This window comes from Amblyomma maculatum, chromosome 1, assembly GCF_055883805.1.
Source record: "Amblyomma maculatum isolate TAMU_Amacu chromosome 1, ASM5588380v1, whole genome shotgun sequence".
Classification (NCBI taxonomy): Eukaryota; Metazoa; Arthropoda; class Arachnida; order Ixodida; family Ixodidae; genus Amblyomma; species Amblyomma maculatum.
Window position 1 is genome coordinate 440,693,665 of NC_139344.1, and position 21,120 is coordinate 440,714,784.

Below are 21,120 nucleotides of genomic sequence, written 5' to 3' on the forward strand. Positions count from 1 at the left end.
CACACACACACACACACACACACACACACACACACACACACACACACACACACACACACACACACACACACACACACACACACACACACACACACACACACACACACACACACACACACACACACACACACACACACACACACACACACACACACACACACACACACACACACACACACACACACACACACACACACACACACACACACACACACACACACACACACACACACACACACACACACACACACACACACACACACACACACACACACACACACACACACACACACACACACACACACACACACACACACACACACACACACACACACACACACACACACACACACACACACACACACACACACACACACACACACACACACACACACACACACACACACACACACACACACACACACACACACACACACACACACACACACACACACACACACACACACACACACACACACACACACACACACACACACACACACACACACACACACACACACACACACCTTAAATACATTCGTAAGCTACCACATTGCATGACGCACTACGCGACATACATGTATGTATGAAGGCACGCTTTAACAAAATCGTACAAACGTGGCTGCGGGGCCTAGGGGCATGCAGCGTGTCTAATCGAGTTCTCTGAAGGCTTAATTCCGCTCTGATCCTACCATCTCAACGGCGATGTCCGAGTTTTTAGCGCCTGCCAGCTCTGCCATGTCACGTGGTATGGTGACGTTACACAACCCGCCGACCAATGAGTGCTTGACCATGCCACCTGCTAACCGTCTCCGGCCAACTGTCTCCTGCCAGAGGCGTGCCCATGGTTTATTAGCTATGCCGGATTATATGTAGAACGGGCCCTTTAAAGGTATCGCGTTGAAATGGAGCTTTGTCTCTAGATCTGGTTGCCTTTCACATAATATACAACTTAGTTCTGTGTGATGCAGTGATCAGTGTGTGTGAGACAATAGACAAACACAGTAAGGAAATATTGCCTAAGGGAGTATGAAACTTCATGTAGGTTAACGAAGATCCATAAGAGGAGCCGTACATGGGAGCTCGAGCTTTCCCTGAATATTTTTTTTGTAGTTCTGTAGTTCTCTTCTGCAGCTCTGTACTTTTTCTATAGTACTTTTCAGTAGTCTATTTTCTTTCTTAGTACTTTCATATTGTTTCTGGATAATTTGAAGAGGGGCTAGGTGCTTTGCTGTTTCTGGAATCATGAGATCGCATATAAGCGACAAGCACAGAAAGAAGAGCACAGAAGACTGACACCGCTCCTGTGTCCTTCATTCTATGTTGCTTATATATATATATATATAAGAGGACCTAACATAAGACTGGCGCTTCTGTTATATAGTCCGTTTTCTTTCTTAGTACTTTTCATAGTAGTACTATATATATATATATATATATATATATATATATATATATATATATATATAGTACTACTATGAAAAGTACTAAGAAAGAAAACGGACTATATAACAGAAGCGCCAGTCTTATGTTAGGTCCTTCTTTATGTGTTAGCCTGCAGTAACCACACAAAATTCGGATGTTACTACACAGATTTCTGTTTTAACGACATGTTCTCCCTCAAAACTGCATAGAAATTCTGTTGTGAGAACAGGAGCTTTTGTGTATTTTATGTCGTCGACGAGGCGGTTTAGTAATCTCCTGTGGTAGGCCCTATATATATCGGAGACCACGGCTTGAGCTCCCGTCCCTCTCGTCTATGGGAGGTGGCGCTACCTTATTCGCGGCCAACATCAGCTGAAAAATGTAAATTTTTTATGTGTATGTTACGCCGGCACCAGAATTATTGACATAATGGTGCCTGTCCCTCAATGGAGATCACTGTTCCGTCTCTTTACGGCTACAGAAATAAGGTGACTTCGTCACCGCCGCTAACGTTTAGCTGTTTCATACAATATTCATTTTTTTTACGAATATTCGCAAAACTAGAGAGTAGTGACCGGCTTTTTTTGTTATCGATTTGGCTTAGAAGCTAGGCTGTTTTCATTGCACCTCGGCTACAGAAAAATGCACTATTTTCATGCCATTATTTGAGCGTACAGAAAAAACGCCCTATTCGCACGCCATTATTTCAATGTACAGAAAAAAAGCACTATTTGCACGCCATTATTTAAGTGTGCAGAAAAAAAGCACTATTCGCACGCCATTATATGAGTGTACAGAAAAAAAGCACCATTCGCACGCCATTATTTGAGTGCACTAGAAGAAGCACTATTCGAACATCATTATTTGAGTGCATAAAAAAAAAGGCACTATTCCCACGCCATTATTTGAGTGTACAGAAAATAGCTCTATGCGCACACCGTTATTTGAGTGTTCAGAAAAAAAGCACTATTCGCACGCCATTATTTGAGTGTACAGAAAAAAAGCACTATTCGCACCCAATTATTTGAGTGTACAGAAAAAAAGCACTATTCGCACGCCATTATTTGAGTGAGCAGAAAAAAAGCGCTATTCGCACGCCATTATTTCAGATTACAGAAAAAAAGCACTATTCGAGCGCCATTATTTGAGTGACGACAACAAAAGCACTCTAAATATTTGACTCAAATGATTCAGACGGCTTCAGTTTGCTCTAGTTAATGTCCGTCCGCACCATTACGTTCGATCGCCATTCTGGCCTATCTGCGTGAGGACTTGCCATGACATCGTAAATTACTTCATTTTTTTTGAGCGCTCAGCGTCACGCATTGTAATTGGTGTGTCGTGTCAACATTGCTGAATAAACAGGAAACTTGACTCTAATAACTATTACATTAATTGTGCCCTACATATTTGTCTACCGATCTTGATTGAAAGGCCATTGTTGTGCGTTACTACTTCTCATGCTGCCCTTGCAGTGATGCGTGGCGACCGAGGTAACAAGCTGCCGCCGTCTCGAGGCCATGCTTTCGGACCCCTGGCGACTGCAACCGGCAGTGCCTGACCTGATCGGAGATGGCGGCAGCACCGACGACGAGGATGACTACGACGATACTGGTGGGTCCTACGGATGAATGTTGGGAAGGGGATCGCCTGCCTCTGCTCCGTCGCACTTGATCGTTCAAGACAATTTGGGTTAACTTGAGCGCCGCCTTGAAGGAATCACGCGATTGCGTTAATTAATAGGTCCCTTCAGTAGCTTGGGGTCTTGGTCGCACACCAATTCGCAGGTACATAGTTTTTATTTTTTAGTTTGTACAAGACCTGCTTTTAACTAAGAGAAACGGACATGGCAGTGTGTAATTCGCGGCAAAACGTTCCAGATACGATTTTCTTTTTGCGCCAAATTTCTTTCCAGCGCAATTACTGTCCGTATATTACTTGCATTGCGTAGCAACGCGTAATTAATATTGTGGCCTTATAAGCGCAGCTTTTTAAAAATGATTTATTAAGTCTTGATTCTGTATGGCATCACTACCCTGTAGACAACCGAATAATTTATGGTGATGTCCTCACTGTTGTACTCTGTTATCGCTGTGGAATGTTTGAATTACCCGTGCAAGGTCATGTGGTGATGTGAAGACCCCCTCGACCGATTCGGATTTCTATCAGAGGACATCTGGGTGTGATTTTTTAATGTCCTGTCCAAAGCTGCTGCGCTAAAATGATCTCTGTGGGACTTCATCGACGTCGCTCTGTATGTACAAGCGGAAAATAAAGAATAGGAAGGCCAACCAGGGGAAGAGGTTGTAGAAGGATGCTAATTTCTCACAACCGAATATGTTCAATAAAACTTGAACAAAACTTCTCACTCTCCACTTGGCTAATCATATCAATTATTATTTTATACGAGTCCCTGAAATATTTATGTAAGAGCGCAGACGACAGATGTATAATTGTAAGCAGACTTTTTTTTTGTGCGCAAGCTTGCCATAAGCTTGCCATAGAAACTCATGTAAATGGCTTTCCGTGAGGAACTGCAGCAGGCTCCCGCTCTTAGCGTTGTGGGTGAGCCATTTAGAAAAGTCTTCTTCCCTTGTGGTTTGTCCCACTTCGCGCAGAATCTGTGTCCTTGATGCCCTTGTCCCTGCACAAGTCCATAGCAGGTGGCGAACATCCACTTCTGCAGACTTATTTGCTTAATTTCTAGCTCCGCTCGAGCTGAAAGGTACAATTGCGGTCATAAGCGTGGAATTATTATTGACCGATTATTTTAGCTTTTTTTATGCCACACGTAGCGCCGCAAACACAAATACATATTACGGAACAACGTCAGGCCAGTTGGTGGGTGAGTGCTGCTTTTTTTTTCTCTCTTTCGTCTTTCTTTTCTGTTCCTTTCGGTCTTCTGTTCTGGCTACCGTTTGTGGCGCGCTGTTTTCATTAAATTCACTTAAGACCACCTAGACAAGAACACTCACAATTTGTCTTTTTTTTTTCTGCTCTGCTCCTTTTTGAAGAGGTGCGGATAACACAGTAAAATACCTCTTTATCGCTATACTCTTCGCCATCCCGTGTGCAAGCGAGAAACAGGTCCAAACTATTCATTTTTTCAGGTTTCGCCGACCCGTACGAGGTGGCTCGTAAGGTCCGCGAGGCCAATGCTCGGTTGCGAGCGGACAGCACGCCCCTGGAGTCCAGCCGTGAGCGGAGAGTTCGCTTTCGAGACCCCATTCGAGCTGTGTTATGCTTCACGCCGGAAGGGGAGGACGAGGAGAGTAGCAAGGACGAAGAGCCGCCCGCCGAGGACGACGAAGACGACCAGGAAGGGGACGCCTCGGTCGCGGACGATGCTGCTTCACGGTACAGCACTGTTCGCCGGCTCGTGACGGCCGCAGCGGTGGAGCGGAGGGGCAGCTTGACAAGTGAAGAGCTTCCCCTTACTTCGCCTGCTACGGCCGGCGGACTCGGAAGCAAGAATAGTTCCGAGAAGCTCTTGGGACTCGGAGCTGATTCTGACGAGGACATTGTGAGTGCGCGAGCTGAGGAATTTACAGCGTAGAAGTTGCTTGGAGAATGTGACAGTTTAGAGACGAGAACACACTCATGAAGACGTGCATGCTTTTGATAAACATGGCTGGGGTTTCTTCCTTATGTGCGTTCACTCTGGAGCCTGGATTATTACTTGCTGGTAGCATTTAAAAAGCAAAGTACGAGCATGGGGGTAACTGGTTGCAGAGGTGTGGAATCCGATCGTCTTGGAGCGCAAAACGCGGATGACTCCACAGTTATCCACAGATGTGCCCCTCCTTGTCGAGCCACGCTAGCTCAGCCCATGGTCTGCCGCTTTTTTAAAAGATGCGGTCTATTCAGACCATTTCAAAAGCTGGTGCTGCGAAGCAAAGCAAGAACGCTTACACCTTAGCATACTTTTTACACGTACGAGCTGCTTTTCTCAGGCGAGGAAACTACCAAAAAACAATGGGCTGCACTTTAGCCGGGATGTCACAGCGTATCGCCCACGATAATGTGCACTACGTATTGTTGCAGGATAGCTTCGAGTCAGACAACACATCTGTCAGCGAGGCCATTTCCGATTTGACGGATGACAGGGATGACAACCAAGATGTGTCCGTTCAGGAGGTCAGCGATGTTTCCGAAGACGAGAGCGGTCACGGTGACCGACCGCAGTCTCCTGAAACAGATAGCCATGTTGGGGTCGAGCCAAGCCCTTCACCCGAAGACCGCAGGGAGACAAAGCCCTCTTTGTCCAGGGACAGCAGCGTTGAAGAGGCGGCCTTCAGCAGCATGCAGGAGGAGGTGCCCTCAGGGGCCACAGGGGAGTCCGTCCAGTCGCGGAACGAGGAAGAAGCGTTCACCGTCGGCGGCAGTCCGGATCGTGGGCCACAAGGAAAGAAAGATTCCGTACCGGCGCCCAGCGCTGATTCCTCGCATTCACAAGATGGCAGAACGGTAAGCGCAGCTGTCTGAGTGGTGATGAAGACAATGGGTTAGTGGTATTTTACCAAAACTATTCGAAATAAGCACGTGACATCTAAAAATAAAAGGAAACATCGCTGCCTCAACGCGGCCTTAGTATAACAGAGTTGTCATTGGGGCGCGCTTAGTTTGAAATAGACACCGCGAGGTTCGGCTTCCACTTCGAGTACAAAGGGTGCTTCGAAATTCTAGTTAGGCCGGTTCAAATCTGCATTGAAGCAAAAAAAACAACAACTAAATTAGATAAAATGCACGTGCTAGTAGTAAAGCATTTGTCGTCGTAACAACAGAGAGAGAGATAAAAATGTCGTGCCTTGGAGTAAGATTAAAAACTTACCTTGATAATTGCAACCTTAAAAATATTTAGCACTAAGTTTCAGGTCTCAGCGCATCAGCAAGCGTAAGAGCTGACTTGAATTTGCAGCCTGGTGGTTTGGAGCGCTTTTTCCGGTGGCGAGAACGCTCTAACTGCCACCTGGATGTTTTGAGCGCAGCATACGGCGAATCTCCGAGTGGAGTTATAATTTATCACAGAAGCAGCCTAAAAGAATTCGCCACGTGTTTCTGCGGTTGTTTGCGCATATACGCGCGAAGCCGAAACTATGGGCAGCTTTTAAGGAGCGGCTTGCTTTAGGACAAGGTGCGCAGTCAACAAAGAAGGACGGACGCCATGCTGCAGTCGTTCAGGATGATTCTTCGAAGAGAGAAACAACCTGGACAAACATCAGCTCATATGGAAGGATTATTTTTTGCAGTAAACAATCAGAGTCAGCAAATGTCTAATATAAAACTTCCTTGAGGAAAACATTTATTGTTTTCGCAGCTGTTTGTAATTCATTGCTGAACAGGAATGTTATGTCCTGAACCATTAATCGGTGACATTTTCAGGGAGCAGGAACAGTAATCAAAATTGTTGCTTTTGTTTCATTTTCACATTTATAGGCAGACCTCTTGCGGAAGCTAGGCTTTGTAATGCATAGTTTAGTGGACAATGACACTCAGTGCATTCATATTCATCTAACTATATATTAGTTAATTTATTTATTTTTCTTTCATATCAATTGCAAGATCAAACATATTACCTATGTGCTGGAAGGAAGAGTTCATATAGCCTTCCATCGTCGCATTTTACGGACAACAAGATTGGTTGTCACCTGCTCCAAGGTGTCCTTTTCTCAACGTGCCTACCCACCTGTCCACTGTTGCGTTGGGGCTAGCATAACTTTTCAAATTTGCTATCTTATATTTTCAAGCAGATTTGGGCCGCCGCGATCATATTCAAGAACAGACAAGCAAATTGCACCGGGATTGAGTGGTGTGGTCAACCCTGATATGATAAGTTATTGCTCCTATCATTTGATCAGAATCATTTTTTTTTTCGTCGTTGTCTCAACTACCTCGACATGTTGACTGACATTTTCGGCTAACGACATTGAGCAGCATGTGTTATCCAATTGCGATTTTGCTAGAATTATAAAAACGAACTTCACCTCTGCATAAAATATACATATCGGTCGCTCAACCACAGCCGTTTTACGTTTAGGCGTAAAAGGTTTTCATTACATCAGGTTAACCTTCCATGCTTATAATTTTCCATTTTTTTTTCTAGCCCTGATATGTAGTCCATCATATTCATTAACGGTCTATCTGAAAGAATATGCCAATTGAAGAGTCATCGTTAGCTTTGAGATTCCGTCTAAATCTGAGCAAAATACATTTGTTAACTGAATTGCTGAATTATAAGCAATGAAACGTTCATCAACTGTATGAAGCCTTCGCTATCCGATAAAATACCTAGCGACCACCTATGGCTGCTCGGCCACGACGAAAGACGATAAGGCGCACAACTAAATTCACATGCGTGGAAATTAAGCGGCTTATGTGTTTTCCTTGCTTCGGTGTTATTACTTGACACAGAAGCGCGTTCCTCTCAAGAAAACCGGAGTTTCTGGTCGTATACTAACACAGAAATGTCTTTTATAGGCCTTGTGGTTGCTGGCTGCTAAGCTGAACAGCCTTTACTTACACTATTTTCTCTCCCTTCGATCACCTTGATTTACTTAGCGTGACCTGATATCGTTCAACATACGGACGCCTTGCATCCCGCCTCGATCGAAGAGGGGGCACTGCGCCCCGCATCGAACCCATATCTTTAGGCTCATCAGTCAAGCGTCCAAAAACTCTTAGATATGCCACCGAGGCGGGATCCTTAAGATTAGGCGCAGAACTCCCTACAAGGTCTATCATGAACTAGTATGAACATGTGTTCAGTAATATGTATTGTGGCCCGTATCTCCGTATCCGGAAAAGCTGAAACAATCGACGTTTTTTTTTGCGTTTGATTTTTCTGATTAGAAGACCATCTTGCGAATTATATTTTTCTGCTCTACAGTTTTATCTAATGCGAGCCTCTTTGCTTTGTTGCACTTCTGGAACTATACTTCAGGTAAAGACATTACTCGGTTTCAAAATTTATTGGTTTTAGATTTTTTGTATAATTTTTTTTTTTGCTGTCTAGACTTGTCTACGGAAACTGCCTTCATCGCGGACATCAAAAATAAAAATTTTGGCTTGTGATGAAGCAAATTTAAGAAAGTCTCGATTTGTAGCATATGCCAGCAGAAAATTAATGAACTTTGACCAGCCTTTTGCCACGTTTCTTAAAATCTGTGTGCTCTGCCCAAAAACATCCAATAAGAATTATATCATAGCAAAGAGTCTTCATAAGAAGCACCCATGAAATTTTTCAGCCATAGTTGTGCCTTTATTTTCAATAACCACATGGTGTTATGCGAATTTAACAAGGAATAAAAATTACGCCATTTCACTTAGCTTCAGCTTCAGAGCTTAATAGCGAAAGCCTTTCTTCCTTCTTTTCTGCTACCTCTATCTTGAGTTCTTGCGCAGTTTTTATAATGTCATTTCTTTCTTTGGCTTTCTCGTCGACAACATCGGCATCTCAGGACTTCTCGACATGCGAGCCTGAACGGACTTGTACGTGGCCCTACGCTGTTTTTTATAATGACTAGGCTTAACTAGCCGAGCGGTGAAATTATGTCGACGTACGAACATATTGCGACGTCCTGACCGAGGAAATTATTTCGACGTCAGAGACTACTGCAGTTCTCGCGGACATACCTCGTGGAATCTCGCGAACACATCTCGCAGACTGACATATCTCACAAACGCGACATTTTCTCCGTGAGCCTAGAAAGGTTTTCGCCTTAAAAATGTTTTGCAGAAAACGACTTCTCCTTTAACGTGAGTCCTTCTCGGTACCCTATACTGTTATACTCTCTTCTCTAAAGGATACTAGTACACTGATATTTATGGTCTTAGACTATCCAGCTAAATGCGCTTCGATCGATCGTCCCATTCTTACTATTCTAATTACACAATATTTGTCATATAGAAAGCCTCATCCTTATTTTATTCGTGTTACCAACCTGCCCTAAGTGTACATATTCCCTTGCTATTTTTAGTACCTCGCTACCAATCGTAAATTGCCTTTCCCTTCTTCAACTTCTGGACAATGCTTCAGTTTTCGGCATATTAATTTTCAGACCCCTTTTCTGCTTCCTATTTCTCGGTCATTGATCATGCTATGAAATACTTTTCATGATTCAGTTAGAAAGAAAACGTCATGAGCAAATTGCACATTACTAATGAATTCACCATTAACTATGAATCCATGTTTCGAATCCTGATGTAATACTTCCAGCAAACACACGAAGAATAGCACTAGAGAAATCATCTGTTCTTGTCTTACTTCCTCTCTTTGTGGAACGTAATCATTTTTTTTGAGGACTATGGTGGCTGCGCAGGCTCTGTATCGGTACATTCAAGTAGCTTTACATATAACTATACTGCATCTTGTTTTTGTAAAACTTCCTTGACTTCTGAGGTATTGACTGAGCAGCAAGTTTTCATATTATTGATATTCTGCATAGAGGGGTTAGTTATATCCTGGGCTTTTTTTTTTATCACCGGACTACCAGTGTTAAGTAGCCTTTACCTGTCTTGTCGTTTGGTTGATTAGGGTGTCTTGATTCTATTAGCGGTTACCTTTTATGACCTAGTGGCAACAGGCAATACGTTGGTTGGACTGTAATTTTTCATGTCCAAGCGGGCTCTTCCTATGGATTAAGGAAATGTTAGTGTTCTTTCATGAAACCCGTACGCTCAAAGTCGTAGTAAATTGTGAATACAGAGTGGCGAGCTTTAAGGCGGAAGCTTTTTAGGCCCATATGGTGAAAATCTCGAGGAAGCGAGATTTTTGCGCGATATTTCGCGACATTTGCTTGAGAGATGCGTTCGCGAGATTCTGCAAGATTTCGCGAGATGTATCCGACATACGTCGCACTAAGTTCTGACGTCGACATAGCTTTCCCGTTAGGATAGTTGACCTAGTCATCAGAAAATGCCCCGTAGGGCCGCGGGCAAGTCAGTTCAGTCTCGCATGATGAGGGGAGGAGTCCTGAGATGCCGATGTCGTCGACAACGAAGCCAAACAAAATAGAATGTACACAAACAGGCAATATAAAGGGAGAAGAGAAGAGGCAGAAGAAAAGGAGGAAAAGCTTTCGCCATTAAGCTCGTAAGCGAAGCAAAGTTCCATACTGTAAAGTTTAGAGCGCAGCTCTTTGGCGTCCGTTCTCGGGTTTAGTGGCGTCGGCGTTGTCTCTCGTAACCAGCTCCACTTTTACTCCCACCTTCCTTCCCTCCCTTACGGCACTATTCAGGTGTCCACAGAAACAAATGTGACAGATACTGCGCCTTTCCATTCCTGTGACCCAGTTATGAAAGGCCCTCTTCAGAGCTCAAGTGGAAGACGTGACCACACATAGCACACACTGCTAAAATAATTCATGAATAATGCAAGCGCCCACACCGAACTGCAGGGTAACATGTGTAGTAACCGAGAATTCCCACACTCACAGAGAAAAGCATCATATTTTGATGTAGTTTGCGTATATACAGCTAGTTTGATAGTCCGCATATCTAGCCGATCGTCTCTTGGCTTTCGAGGAAGGCCTGGCCCGGATCTAGCCCGCCCTCATTTTCCCTTAAAACATATATTGCTAGAAATTTATTGAGACACTTGCTAACTTGGCTACAGCGTTTTCAAGTCAGTTTAAGATGTTTGCGAAGGTTTTTTCTCCTCGTTTGCAGCTTGTGGCATTAGTCTCTTCGACGCGTAACGTTTCTATGGGCCCACGCGCTGACTCCAGCAACCTCCCGATAATTTAATTGCTATCTTTATTTCTCCGACCACAAAGCTTCCTTCATGACTGTCAAGAACTGTTAGTGAAGTGCTTTTTGAAGGAATATGTGTGAAAAATGAAATAGTTTTCTGTAATAGTACAAACATGTCTTACTCAAAATCTTGGCCCCAATCTAACGAAAAAGGTGAAACAGCTGACGAGCTGCTCTCAAATATCGCATTAGGAAGTAACGTAATCGTCGGCAAATTTTTTAGCAGCCTTCTCCCTCAGTCTATTAACAGTCCTCTGATCCTGAACAGCTACTTTTTTTTTATATCCCTTCTATGACGTTTCCTTTACTTTCTACTTTGTTACCGGCGGCGTTTCCTATTGCTTGCTATACTCCTGCTGATGACCATCGTCCTGATTACTGTGGAGATATCTGTGGATTACTTCGGTTACATTAACTATTTTGTCTATATTGTTAATGATCGACACTATTAACGTTGCCCGCCTTGTCTCTCGAAGCATACATCTGAATTACGCCTACCTATAATGTGTGCTGGGCCGCCATTAGGTTACCTCTGTTCTTCAGGACATGCTGATTTTCTCAGAATTATGTCGGTTATATACGCGTAAGGATTAACTATGATAGTCCTGCCAATTCTTTTCCATTTGTAGGCATACAGGATTTTTTTACTTTGAAATTTCTTAATTAGCCATTCTACTCCTGACAGACTACACCAATTTTCTTTCTGGCCATCACTTTCTGTACTTCTACTGAGCACTTGATAATGGTAGCTGTGAAATTTTTGTTCATTTCTTGAACAATGAGATCCTTTCCCTCAATTAAAGCCGAATATCTGTTCTGCAGCCACACGCTAAATTATATCTTCCCTCTTACCGCTAGCGCTTTGATGACCTTATTTCTTACCAGTTCTTCTATTTCGTTTTTCATAGTTTGATTCAAAACCTTGCCAGTATATGGTCACTGCATTGCCCCTGGCCTCGTCTAAACATCCTGCACGATGCTGGGATGTCCGCACAGTCTCCATGTTTTCTCACCGCTGTTCGCAATGCAGCGTGGTGGAGCACTCCAGAAAGCAACGGCGGCTCCGCAGTCACGCGCCACCGGCATCCGCCCTTCAGCCAGCCAAGCGAAGCTGGTGTCTATCTACGGGGGCGCTCCGAGACCGACGTCGACCGGCGCCGGTGCTCGCGTCGGCCTCACCACGCAGAGGGCCGCTACGGCAGGCCGTGGTCGCTCGGGCTTCGTCGCGAGCGAAGCCACGCAGCGTTCCCATCGCCCGTGGAGCGGCCCGACACAAGCTGCGGCTGCGCCGTCAGCGAGCCGATTGTCATCAGCGAGATCGGCGGCAAGGACATCAGAGGAGGAACAGCGGGTCCACGCGAAACAACCGGTGAGACGCCAAATGACACAGAACATTCTCCTCTGGAATGCTTGAGAAACAGTGTTTGATCAGAATGGGACGTATATACAGCATATATAGAGCTATATGGAACGCTCAATGGAGCGTATCAAGTTTTTTTTTTGCTTTTATTTAGAGGTGGAAAGAGTACAGGTGAAACAGCATTACTAGGCTTTAATTTTCTAGACGTTTTCTGGTCATTTGCAACCCATGTGCTGTCACTTTGTCCAAGAAGACTGGATCGTTTACCTGTTTTAGTTGATGCGGAAGCGATCAGTCTTGTATCATTTTAGTATGCACTACACCATGAGTTCGCATATATGAAAATGGGCCTCTTTACAGGCAAATTCATGGCGCATGTAAACTTACCGCTAGCTGATACGTCCGAGAAGCCCGAAGCCCCGACCCTTTACATCGACTCCCGCCGAGACGCCCCGAGGAAAAGACGCGATCGCGTGAAACGCCGAGCCCGCAATCAGCGTCGACGAGTTAAGCGCACCGCAGCTTTCTATTACAAACGGCCCGCCGTCGCACTGCACTAGGTGCAGCCGAATGGGTGATTGGGACAGCACATTTAGCAGCCAGCAGCTGTGTCTCCACTTTTAAACCCGCGCTGGAACGTCGACGAAGTGAGAAATATGCGTGAATAATAGCTATTTCTCGCGTGCATTTTATTTGGAGCTGGCGATTGATTCTTGGGGAAATTTTCTATCGTCTCAAGGTGCCGTCCCAACTACATTTTTAAACACTGCAAACCGGCGAAAAGTAATTTACGTGATTCGAATCTGAGAGCCACAAGTGCCTGTATAAAATATGGCTTGAACGCAGCAGCAGAAACGACAACAGGCGTCGCCGAGGCAGGCCAGAACTGCCGACGAATCGAAGACGGCGACCACCGTGCCATGTGCAGTTGCAGTGGGCAGCGTAGCCACATCGACCTATGCGCTACCGCGGGAGCTGAAGGAGGAACTGGTGCGTAAGAAGCGTCGTGAGAGGGAACTTCGAGAGCAGCGCGAGGCGCGGGAGGAGCGAGAGCGACGCCAACGCGCCCAGGAGGCCGAGCTGGCGTTCAAGGCATGGCTGGCCAAGAAGCGACGCCAGGGGAGTCTGCCGCGCAGCGACCGTTCGGTAAGTGTACGTGTAACTTTTGTTATGTATAGTGGTCGGACAAGTCGGTTTTTGCTTCTAAAATTTTCGGCGGACCTTTTTGCACTTCTTATTACAGATATTGATTCTCGTTTATTTATTTCTTTATCAATTAAATGTGCGACGTATGTGAGGAAAGGTAAACTTTTATAATGGAAAAGGGGGATGGGAAAGGGGAACTTCGTTTCTTGATGCTACATGAGAAATAAATGCCTTAGTGGGCGCATGTTACATTACGTAGAAGAAGAGATGGGCGTATGGGCAGGAAATATTGTGCACAGATAGGATAACCGATGGTCGCTGAGGGTAACAAATTGGATTTCAGGGCAGCAAACCGTAACAGGGGGTGGCAGAAAAATAGATGGGAGGACGAGGTTAGGAAGTTTGCATAGGTCAGGTGGATGCAGATAACACCAGAATGGGTTAATTGGAGGAATATATGGGAGATGAGGCATCCGCCTTGCAGTGGTTATGGTCCGGCTGATGATAATGAAACCAATAGTAGTGCGGAAACGGCACGACGTTGCGGTTGAACGACGTGTTTAAAGCGCTTTCAATTACAGCCAGTTTCTATTCCGTGTTCACAGTAGACACAAAGTCAAACGTGTTCTCGTGGAATTCCTGGTCAAAGTGCACTGTCACAGAAGCTTGTAGCCATGCCGAGACTCCGGGTAAACGTCTGTTGACGCATGTGCCGGCGTAGCGTCTACGTTTATATCGTTCCGGACCTGCGCCGAAGCCGATAGTGGCCCCGTCAACTGCCTCTCCTTTCTAGTTTGGTGTCGGTCCCGCTGAGCGGCTAGTCCGGTTGACTTCTTTGTGCTGAGGTTTCGGCTGCCAGGGCTTCTTGATTTTACGGCTCTTCGCGGCCTTATTATCGGCACGTTTTGATTGTCTTTGACACTAATCGACTTAATTAACGCCTTCACATATCGAGTTTGTTCGCCGCACGTTGAGCATTTCGTTCGACGCTTGTAGAAGATGGCCACAGTACAGTGAACTAAATGGCCCCAATTCGATATCCGTTCCCTTTTTCTTCTTCTGCCTCAGATAATATAGCACATACCCATTGTTGAGAGTGCAGTGGCTGTGTGGTAAAGCTTTCGTCTGGTGGGTTCGAGAATGTGAGATCGAACCCCTCCGCGAAGATTGAATCCCGTCCAATAGAGAAAACAAAAAGGCGTCCGTATGCTGTGAAATGTAATAGCTCGTTTAAGAACGCCGTATTGGGGGTCAAAATTCATTTCCAAGCCTTCACGAAAGAGTTCCTTTCTCTGCTGTTTTTACTTCTTTCTTTCTAGTATTTACCACGGTACCGTTGCGGTTTACCGGGAGTGAGACAGTGCGCTAGTCATAACCAACATTTCCTCCAAACGTACGGTGCCAAAATTTAGCGCATACCGAAGAAAAATCATATTACAGCAGGCTTCAAAACAAAATTGATCAAACCCGTACTTGAGATCAATGCTTCAAAAACCCGATCAGAAGCTCTTAACAGGGCAGGCTGATTGGTGAGACAGGGCCCCTGCACTGTACTCGCGGACTACTTTCTGTGGCTATACGATGCCGAGTATAGACACTCCAGAACTCTCAAGGCTCTTGCTTTGCAACCTGACACTATTACGGTTTATGGTCATTATTATATCAAATTTATGTTACAAGCCAGTACAGTATGAGTGTAAGACGCCGTGCGCATGCCAATGGCTGCGCCGCCTGTCGGTAATCTTGCGTACCGTAGGTAGGCTGCGTCTGATCTGCCTCCCCAATGGTTTCGGTGTGCTTTGGTGACTACGCTTGTTTTCACAACGTACATCATGTGGACTATTGTCTTGCGAGCTGTTGCGGCCTCACTGGCCGCAGCAGCATAGGAAAGCGGTGGTTAGAGGGAGTTTCCCTTCAACCATCACTTCCCTACCTTACTGCCGCCATTTCAGCCTCCTCTTTAGCCTCGGCTTCAGTCTCCTGAAACTATCCTCTATATGACACAACTGAATTTTAGCGAATAGCGAAATCATTGCCGTCAGTATATCCCTTAGAAGGCAAGCTTCTTGCATGTAGCTTGCAATGTATTTAATACAACTCACTAGGTTTTCGAATACCTTTAGCCCTCGGTCAAAGCCGTCAGAAGATATGAAACCTAATAACTTTTTCTTCTAAATCGGATTTAGTTAATTAGGGAGTCAACCTTTCTCATTTCAAATTTTACGGGCATAAGCTAATCACAAAATAATCGTAGGAAATAAGACACTCGTTATGAAACACTTAAAAAGTAAGCCAGCCGCCATTGACACCAAGGAAAACATGAGATTTGATATTAGTGGTGATCAATGTGAAATTACAGTGCAATCATGGAGATGGATAGGAAAATATATGTACTGTAGTTTTGTGGAGCTTAATACGGGCGCTTTATTTTTCTTTTACGAGAGCACAGAAATGTTGTTAGCTAATTGTATATACGGTGGCTAATCGCAAATCTTACCATGCTTATTTGCAACCTTGGCGCCATGACTGTTATTTGTACATGGCACAAGTAGGTGCTATAGTCTGGGCGTACACATCGCAGCGAGTAATATGGCAACGCCCTTGTCGGAAAGGTCTATGCAATGGTTGCATTACGCGTCGCTATACAATGCAATGAAAAAATATGAATGATAGGCGTTACCAGGCAATCTTACAAAAGGGTATAGTCAGGCGTCTAAAGACTACCAGAATGTCGTGGTGTGTTGTCGTTTCACTGATTTCTGTCGAAGGCTATTTATAGCGACAACGTGGCGTTCCCCAGGAAGAGTCGTCGTCGAGGAGCGAGTCTTCGCGCACCACGGATGAAGGCGGGCGGCCCAGAGCATCATCGTCGGCCGCGTTCGAGGCTTGGCTGCGTCGCAAGCAGCGGCAGCAGCGGGAGGAGGAGCTGCGGCGCAAGCTTCGCCAGCTGGAGCTAGAGGCCACGGAGCGGCCCCGCCGCTCGAGGCACGAGGCGCAACAAGTCTACCTTGCGTGAGTGGCACCGCACGCGATGAGCGTCCATCCTAGCGAATCACAGGGAATACTGTGAAAAGTCGGACCACAAGTGCTTCTTGTATCATGCGAAGCCATTACTTACCCCATTAGGATAAATATCGTCGGCGACCATTGCTATCGTTGGGGCCAAGAGACAGACTCAAGGAGAGATTTCGCCGTCTCCTAGCAAGGTACAGGTGTTGCGTCGACACATGGCGCATGCATATACACCAAAACCGTGTTTACAAAGGGGGTGCTTGCCAAGCCGCAGCAGCCTTGGGGTGGAAAGTAAGCTTAGCGCCGATAGGAATACATGGGAGCGGAAGGTTTTCAAAGCAGCTTTCAGATTCAACAGGACACAAATGATTTTTTTTTTTTTTGGCGCAGAGCAACCATGAACGTCCTAGAACAGATCGTGGAAGTATGAAACGCCATTTCAAATTGAAAACAAATTGAAAAAAATTGAGAATTAAAAACAGGAAATATTAACCACTAAAATCTAATGGGATAAAAAATACTGCCTTAATCGGTTGTGGTTGGGGCTGCTAAATTCATTATACTTATTGAGAATTTGTGGAAGATTATGTTTTAACGACTGTAGTTTGTAATTGGTGCGGAAACGTGGAATCAGTCAGAAATCAGTGTTACGTGTAGAGGCATTACTTTGATTATGCTGTAGGGATGCAATAGAAGTAATGAACTGCCTGAAAGCGGCTGATGTTAAATAAAATGAGCGCAACATACGAAATTCATAAATGCTTTGTATCGGGACTAAACTGAATTCAGGAAAATAATGTTCAGTTGAAGAGAAGTAGTCGATATCGGCTATAATGCGCACAATCTTCTTTTGCAACATGTAAACCTTCTTAATGTTGCTTTTAGTTGTTGTCAACCACACCAAATTTCAATAGTTAATGTATTAGAACACACAGTGCCTGATATATTTGAAGTTTAGTATGCACTGGAAGTAATGATCGGCAGCGAGATAAGGCCTCGGTTGATTTACTGACTTTTGCGCAGATATTGGTGATGTGCGAATCCCATGTTAATGAATCGGAAAGCGTCGCTCCTAGAATCTTGTGTTCTTTTACAATTGAAATTTCTTCTCCATCACAATAAAGAGTGGTCGCCAAGCTTACAATTTTATTTCTTGGCCGAAAAAGTACTACTTTTGGTTTTGCCGGATTAATTTTTAATCGGTTAGTCTTTGACCAGAAAACCAATCTTTCGAGCATGTCGTTACATTGTGTTGCAAGGCTAGTTTCTTCTGGGTCAGACAAAAAAATTATACTATCATCAGAATAAATAATAAATTTGCCCTGCAATCCATTAGTCACAATGTCATTAATATACACATTAAAAAGGAACGGCCTTAAAATACTACCCTGTTGAACTCCAGTTACAATGGGTAGAAAAGAGGACTGTGTGTTACCTAAGTGTACGCACTGACTTCTGTCTCGAAGGAAGATCTGATAAGGTTTAAAGGTGTTCTTCGAATTCCATACAAAAATAATTTATCTCTAAGAATATCGTGACTGAGTTAATCAAAAGCCTTGGAAATGTCAATAAATGGACCAAGAGTAAGCAACTTATTTTCAATATTCTCTAAGATCTTCTCTTTGAGAATCAGCAGAGTATGCTCTGTCGAGTGCTCCTTTCTAAAACCAAACTGAGCATCAGAAAAAAGCTTCATGTTGTGAAAACATTTTTTTCAACCTTAATGATAATATTTTTTCGGACCCTTTTCAGAATATTGGTATAACAAATATTGGCCTGTAAATTTTAGGGTCATTTTGGTCGCCGCCTTTCTGTATGACAGTTACTCTAGACTTTTTCATTTCGTAAGAAAACTCGCCAACCTCGATGGTCAAATTGAAAATGTTCGTGAGAACAGGAGCAATGGACGGTAATAGATACTTTACAGGCTTGATTTGCAAATTATTTATGTCAAGCGTATTGTTATTGTTAAGTTGCATGAATGTTCTTGAGACTTCTGCCTCTGTGACAAGGAGACAAACAAAGCTGTTTATAGGGCTATTAATTTCAGGGGGTGAAAATGGGAGGCTATGATCCGTCGTTGTGCTGTCGATAAATACTTGAAGTGATCAGCTAGAGCTTGACCGAAAAGTTCACGATTACTAACGAATATCTTCTCAGGTGCGGTGTTCTTATTTCGAAGGCCAAGGACCCTATTTATGGCTTTCCAAGTGGCTTCTGGTTGATACTTGGTAATATCAGGGAAAATATGTTCAAAATATTCTTTCTTTGCTCGTCGAAGCTCAGAATTCAATTTATTTAGAGAAGCTTTGACATGTTCGAGCGCAGTCTGCGTACGCACATTTAGAAATGCATGAAAGAGCTTTTTCTTTATTATCATACGTATGTGAACTGTGGTCACCCACGGAGTTATCTTTTTTGGTGGACGGAAAGTTTTGAAGGGAAAGTGCGCAGCATATATTTTACGAAAATTTCAAGGAAACTCGAATAGGCGTCGTTTTCATTTTTTTTCTTCAGAAATATAAAGGACCAGTCATTTGTGCCAATTTCGTTTGAAATATATTGCATTGTCATAAAATCAGGAGGAGGTTTGTTTGAGCTCAAGGGAACGATAAAACATAAAAACAGGGCAATGGTCACTGATATCCGCAGTGATCGTACCGGCAAGGGGCACGGCGGTTTCAGTGTTTTTGATAAGTAAATCAAGGCTGGAAGATGTGGACACTTAAGACGGGTGGGCGTTATGATAGCATTTCTGAAACCATTCGCACTGAGTCTTGTCTCAAAGTCATGTACATTGGCATTGTCATCCTGCATATTAAAATTGAAGTCACCACTACAAATCAAGTGAAAATTGTTCGTGCACAGGTAATCCAGGAATTGGTCAAAAAATTCTATAAACGCTCCGTACCTGCCATTGGGGGGATGATAAGCAACAGCTAAAATCTTAAGGTTATGTCAAAGAGATACAATTTCCTAATCGTTGATGACAGGGCAATAATCAGGTACAGTTTTGTAATTCAAATTGTCTTCAATGTAGATGGCTACTACACCACCACGTCGGCTTTTGCGATTAATGGTGAAGTTTTTGTAACCGTCAATGCGAACGAACCATATTACAACCATCATAATACCAAGTTTCCGTAACCATTATAATGGTATATTTAAAAGAGAACTGGGTTAGCAGATGGCTAATGTTATCTTCTTTATTTATTGTGGAGCGTGCAATAAATTGTAATACCGAGTTATCAGAGGAGTAAGGCGGTTTTATACAGTGTGGAAGAACAAGTTCTTTGTAATCCATTAGAGAAAAAGCCGAGCGCTATGCGTGCTTAGTGCGCGCAGATGTGCTTAGGCATCGGGGTACGGTGGTTTTTCTTTCTCGTGCGAGGACGAAGAGTCGAGGGGCTGTGTAGAGACAGTCTTGACAAGATCTTGCTAATGGGCTATATGAATGCGTTTTTTGTATTTCGTGCCGCGGCTTTGTGGTGTGTACGCGCTAGAACTTGAGAAATGGGGGTCGGCTGCACCTAGATTAGGTCAATCAATCAATCAATCAATCAATCAATCAATCAATCAATCAATCAATCAATCAATCAATCAATCAATCAATCAATCAATCAATCAATCAATCAATCAATCAATTGATCAATCAATCGATCGGTCGATCAATTCATTTTCAGAATATACTGACAGTTTGTGCAATTTCATACGTGTTGGGCTAAATGTTTGTCCCTATTTTGATGCAGCTGGCTGGAGCGGAAGTGCGAAGAAGAGCGCCAACGCCACCTGGCAGCATGGGCAGAGCGTCGTGGCGGCCGCGAGGCCACGCTTTCGGCACGTTCCCTGCGAATCTTGGAGCGCTATTTGAGGAGCGATGAGTTCGCCCGCTATCCAGAGCTTGTAGTGTAGCCAGACTCAGCGGGGTGAGGTGTAATTTAGGACACGTTCAGGGAACTCAGCAAGACAAGAGTCACTGCTCAATTTTGGACGTGAAAATCGAAGTGATCACGTTTTATGATCTCGCACATGTGTGCGTTGCCGAAAGTTTATAGTCACGCACTGTGGACATGCGTGGGTGCATGCGTGGATATTCCTATAAGACTGAGATGTACAAAAATGATATCTTGCTATAACGAAAAGGTTTGTAATGGTGTTCTGGTGTCTGAATACATTCCGAAATCTTTTTGCGCAATAAATACGTTTTTGCTTCAGTGAAATTAAGTCTTTTTTCCCTTTTTCTGGAGCGTGACCAACAGCAGGCCTGTACTAGAAGTGACAGATGTCTTTTTCCCGTACCAAGTGCAGCTTCAACTCTGCTATTCACCTGATGAAAAATCTTTTCGCAAAGAACGGTAATCGGCCTTGATAGACGTACGGCAGAGTGAAAGGCGCTTCGAGCGGAAAACCACGGGCATGCCTCTGTT

General features: G+C 44.2%; 1 protein-coding gene across 1 annotated transcript; it reads left to right on the plus strand.

Annotated features, from left to right (window-relative positions):
- The first annotated feature begins 2,945 nt into the window (after positions 1-2,945).
- LOC146209561 (uncharacterized) lies at positions 2,946-20,850 on the plus strand. Its single transcript, XM_084580475.1, has 7 exons — positions 2,946-3,039; positions 4,536-4,948; positions 5,470-5,892; positions 12,206-12,544; positions 13,382-13,693; positions 16,482-16,693; positions 20,443-20,850. The coding sequence occupies exons 1-7, from the start codon at positions 2,946-2,948 to the stop codon at positions 20,603-20,605; spliced, it is 1,956 nt and encodes a 651-aa protein (XP_084436601.1). The 3' UTR covers positions 20,606-20,850.
- Positions 20,851-21,120: the final 270 nt, after the last annotated feature.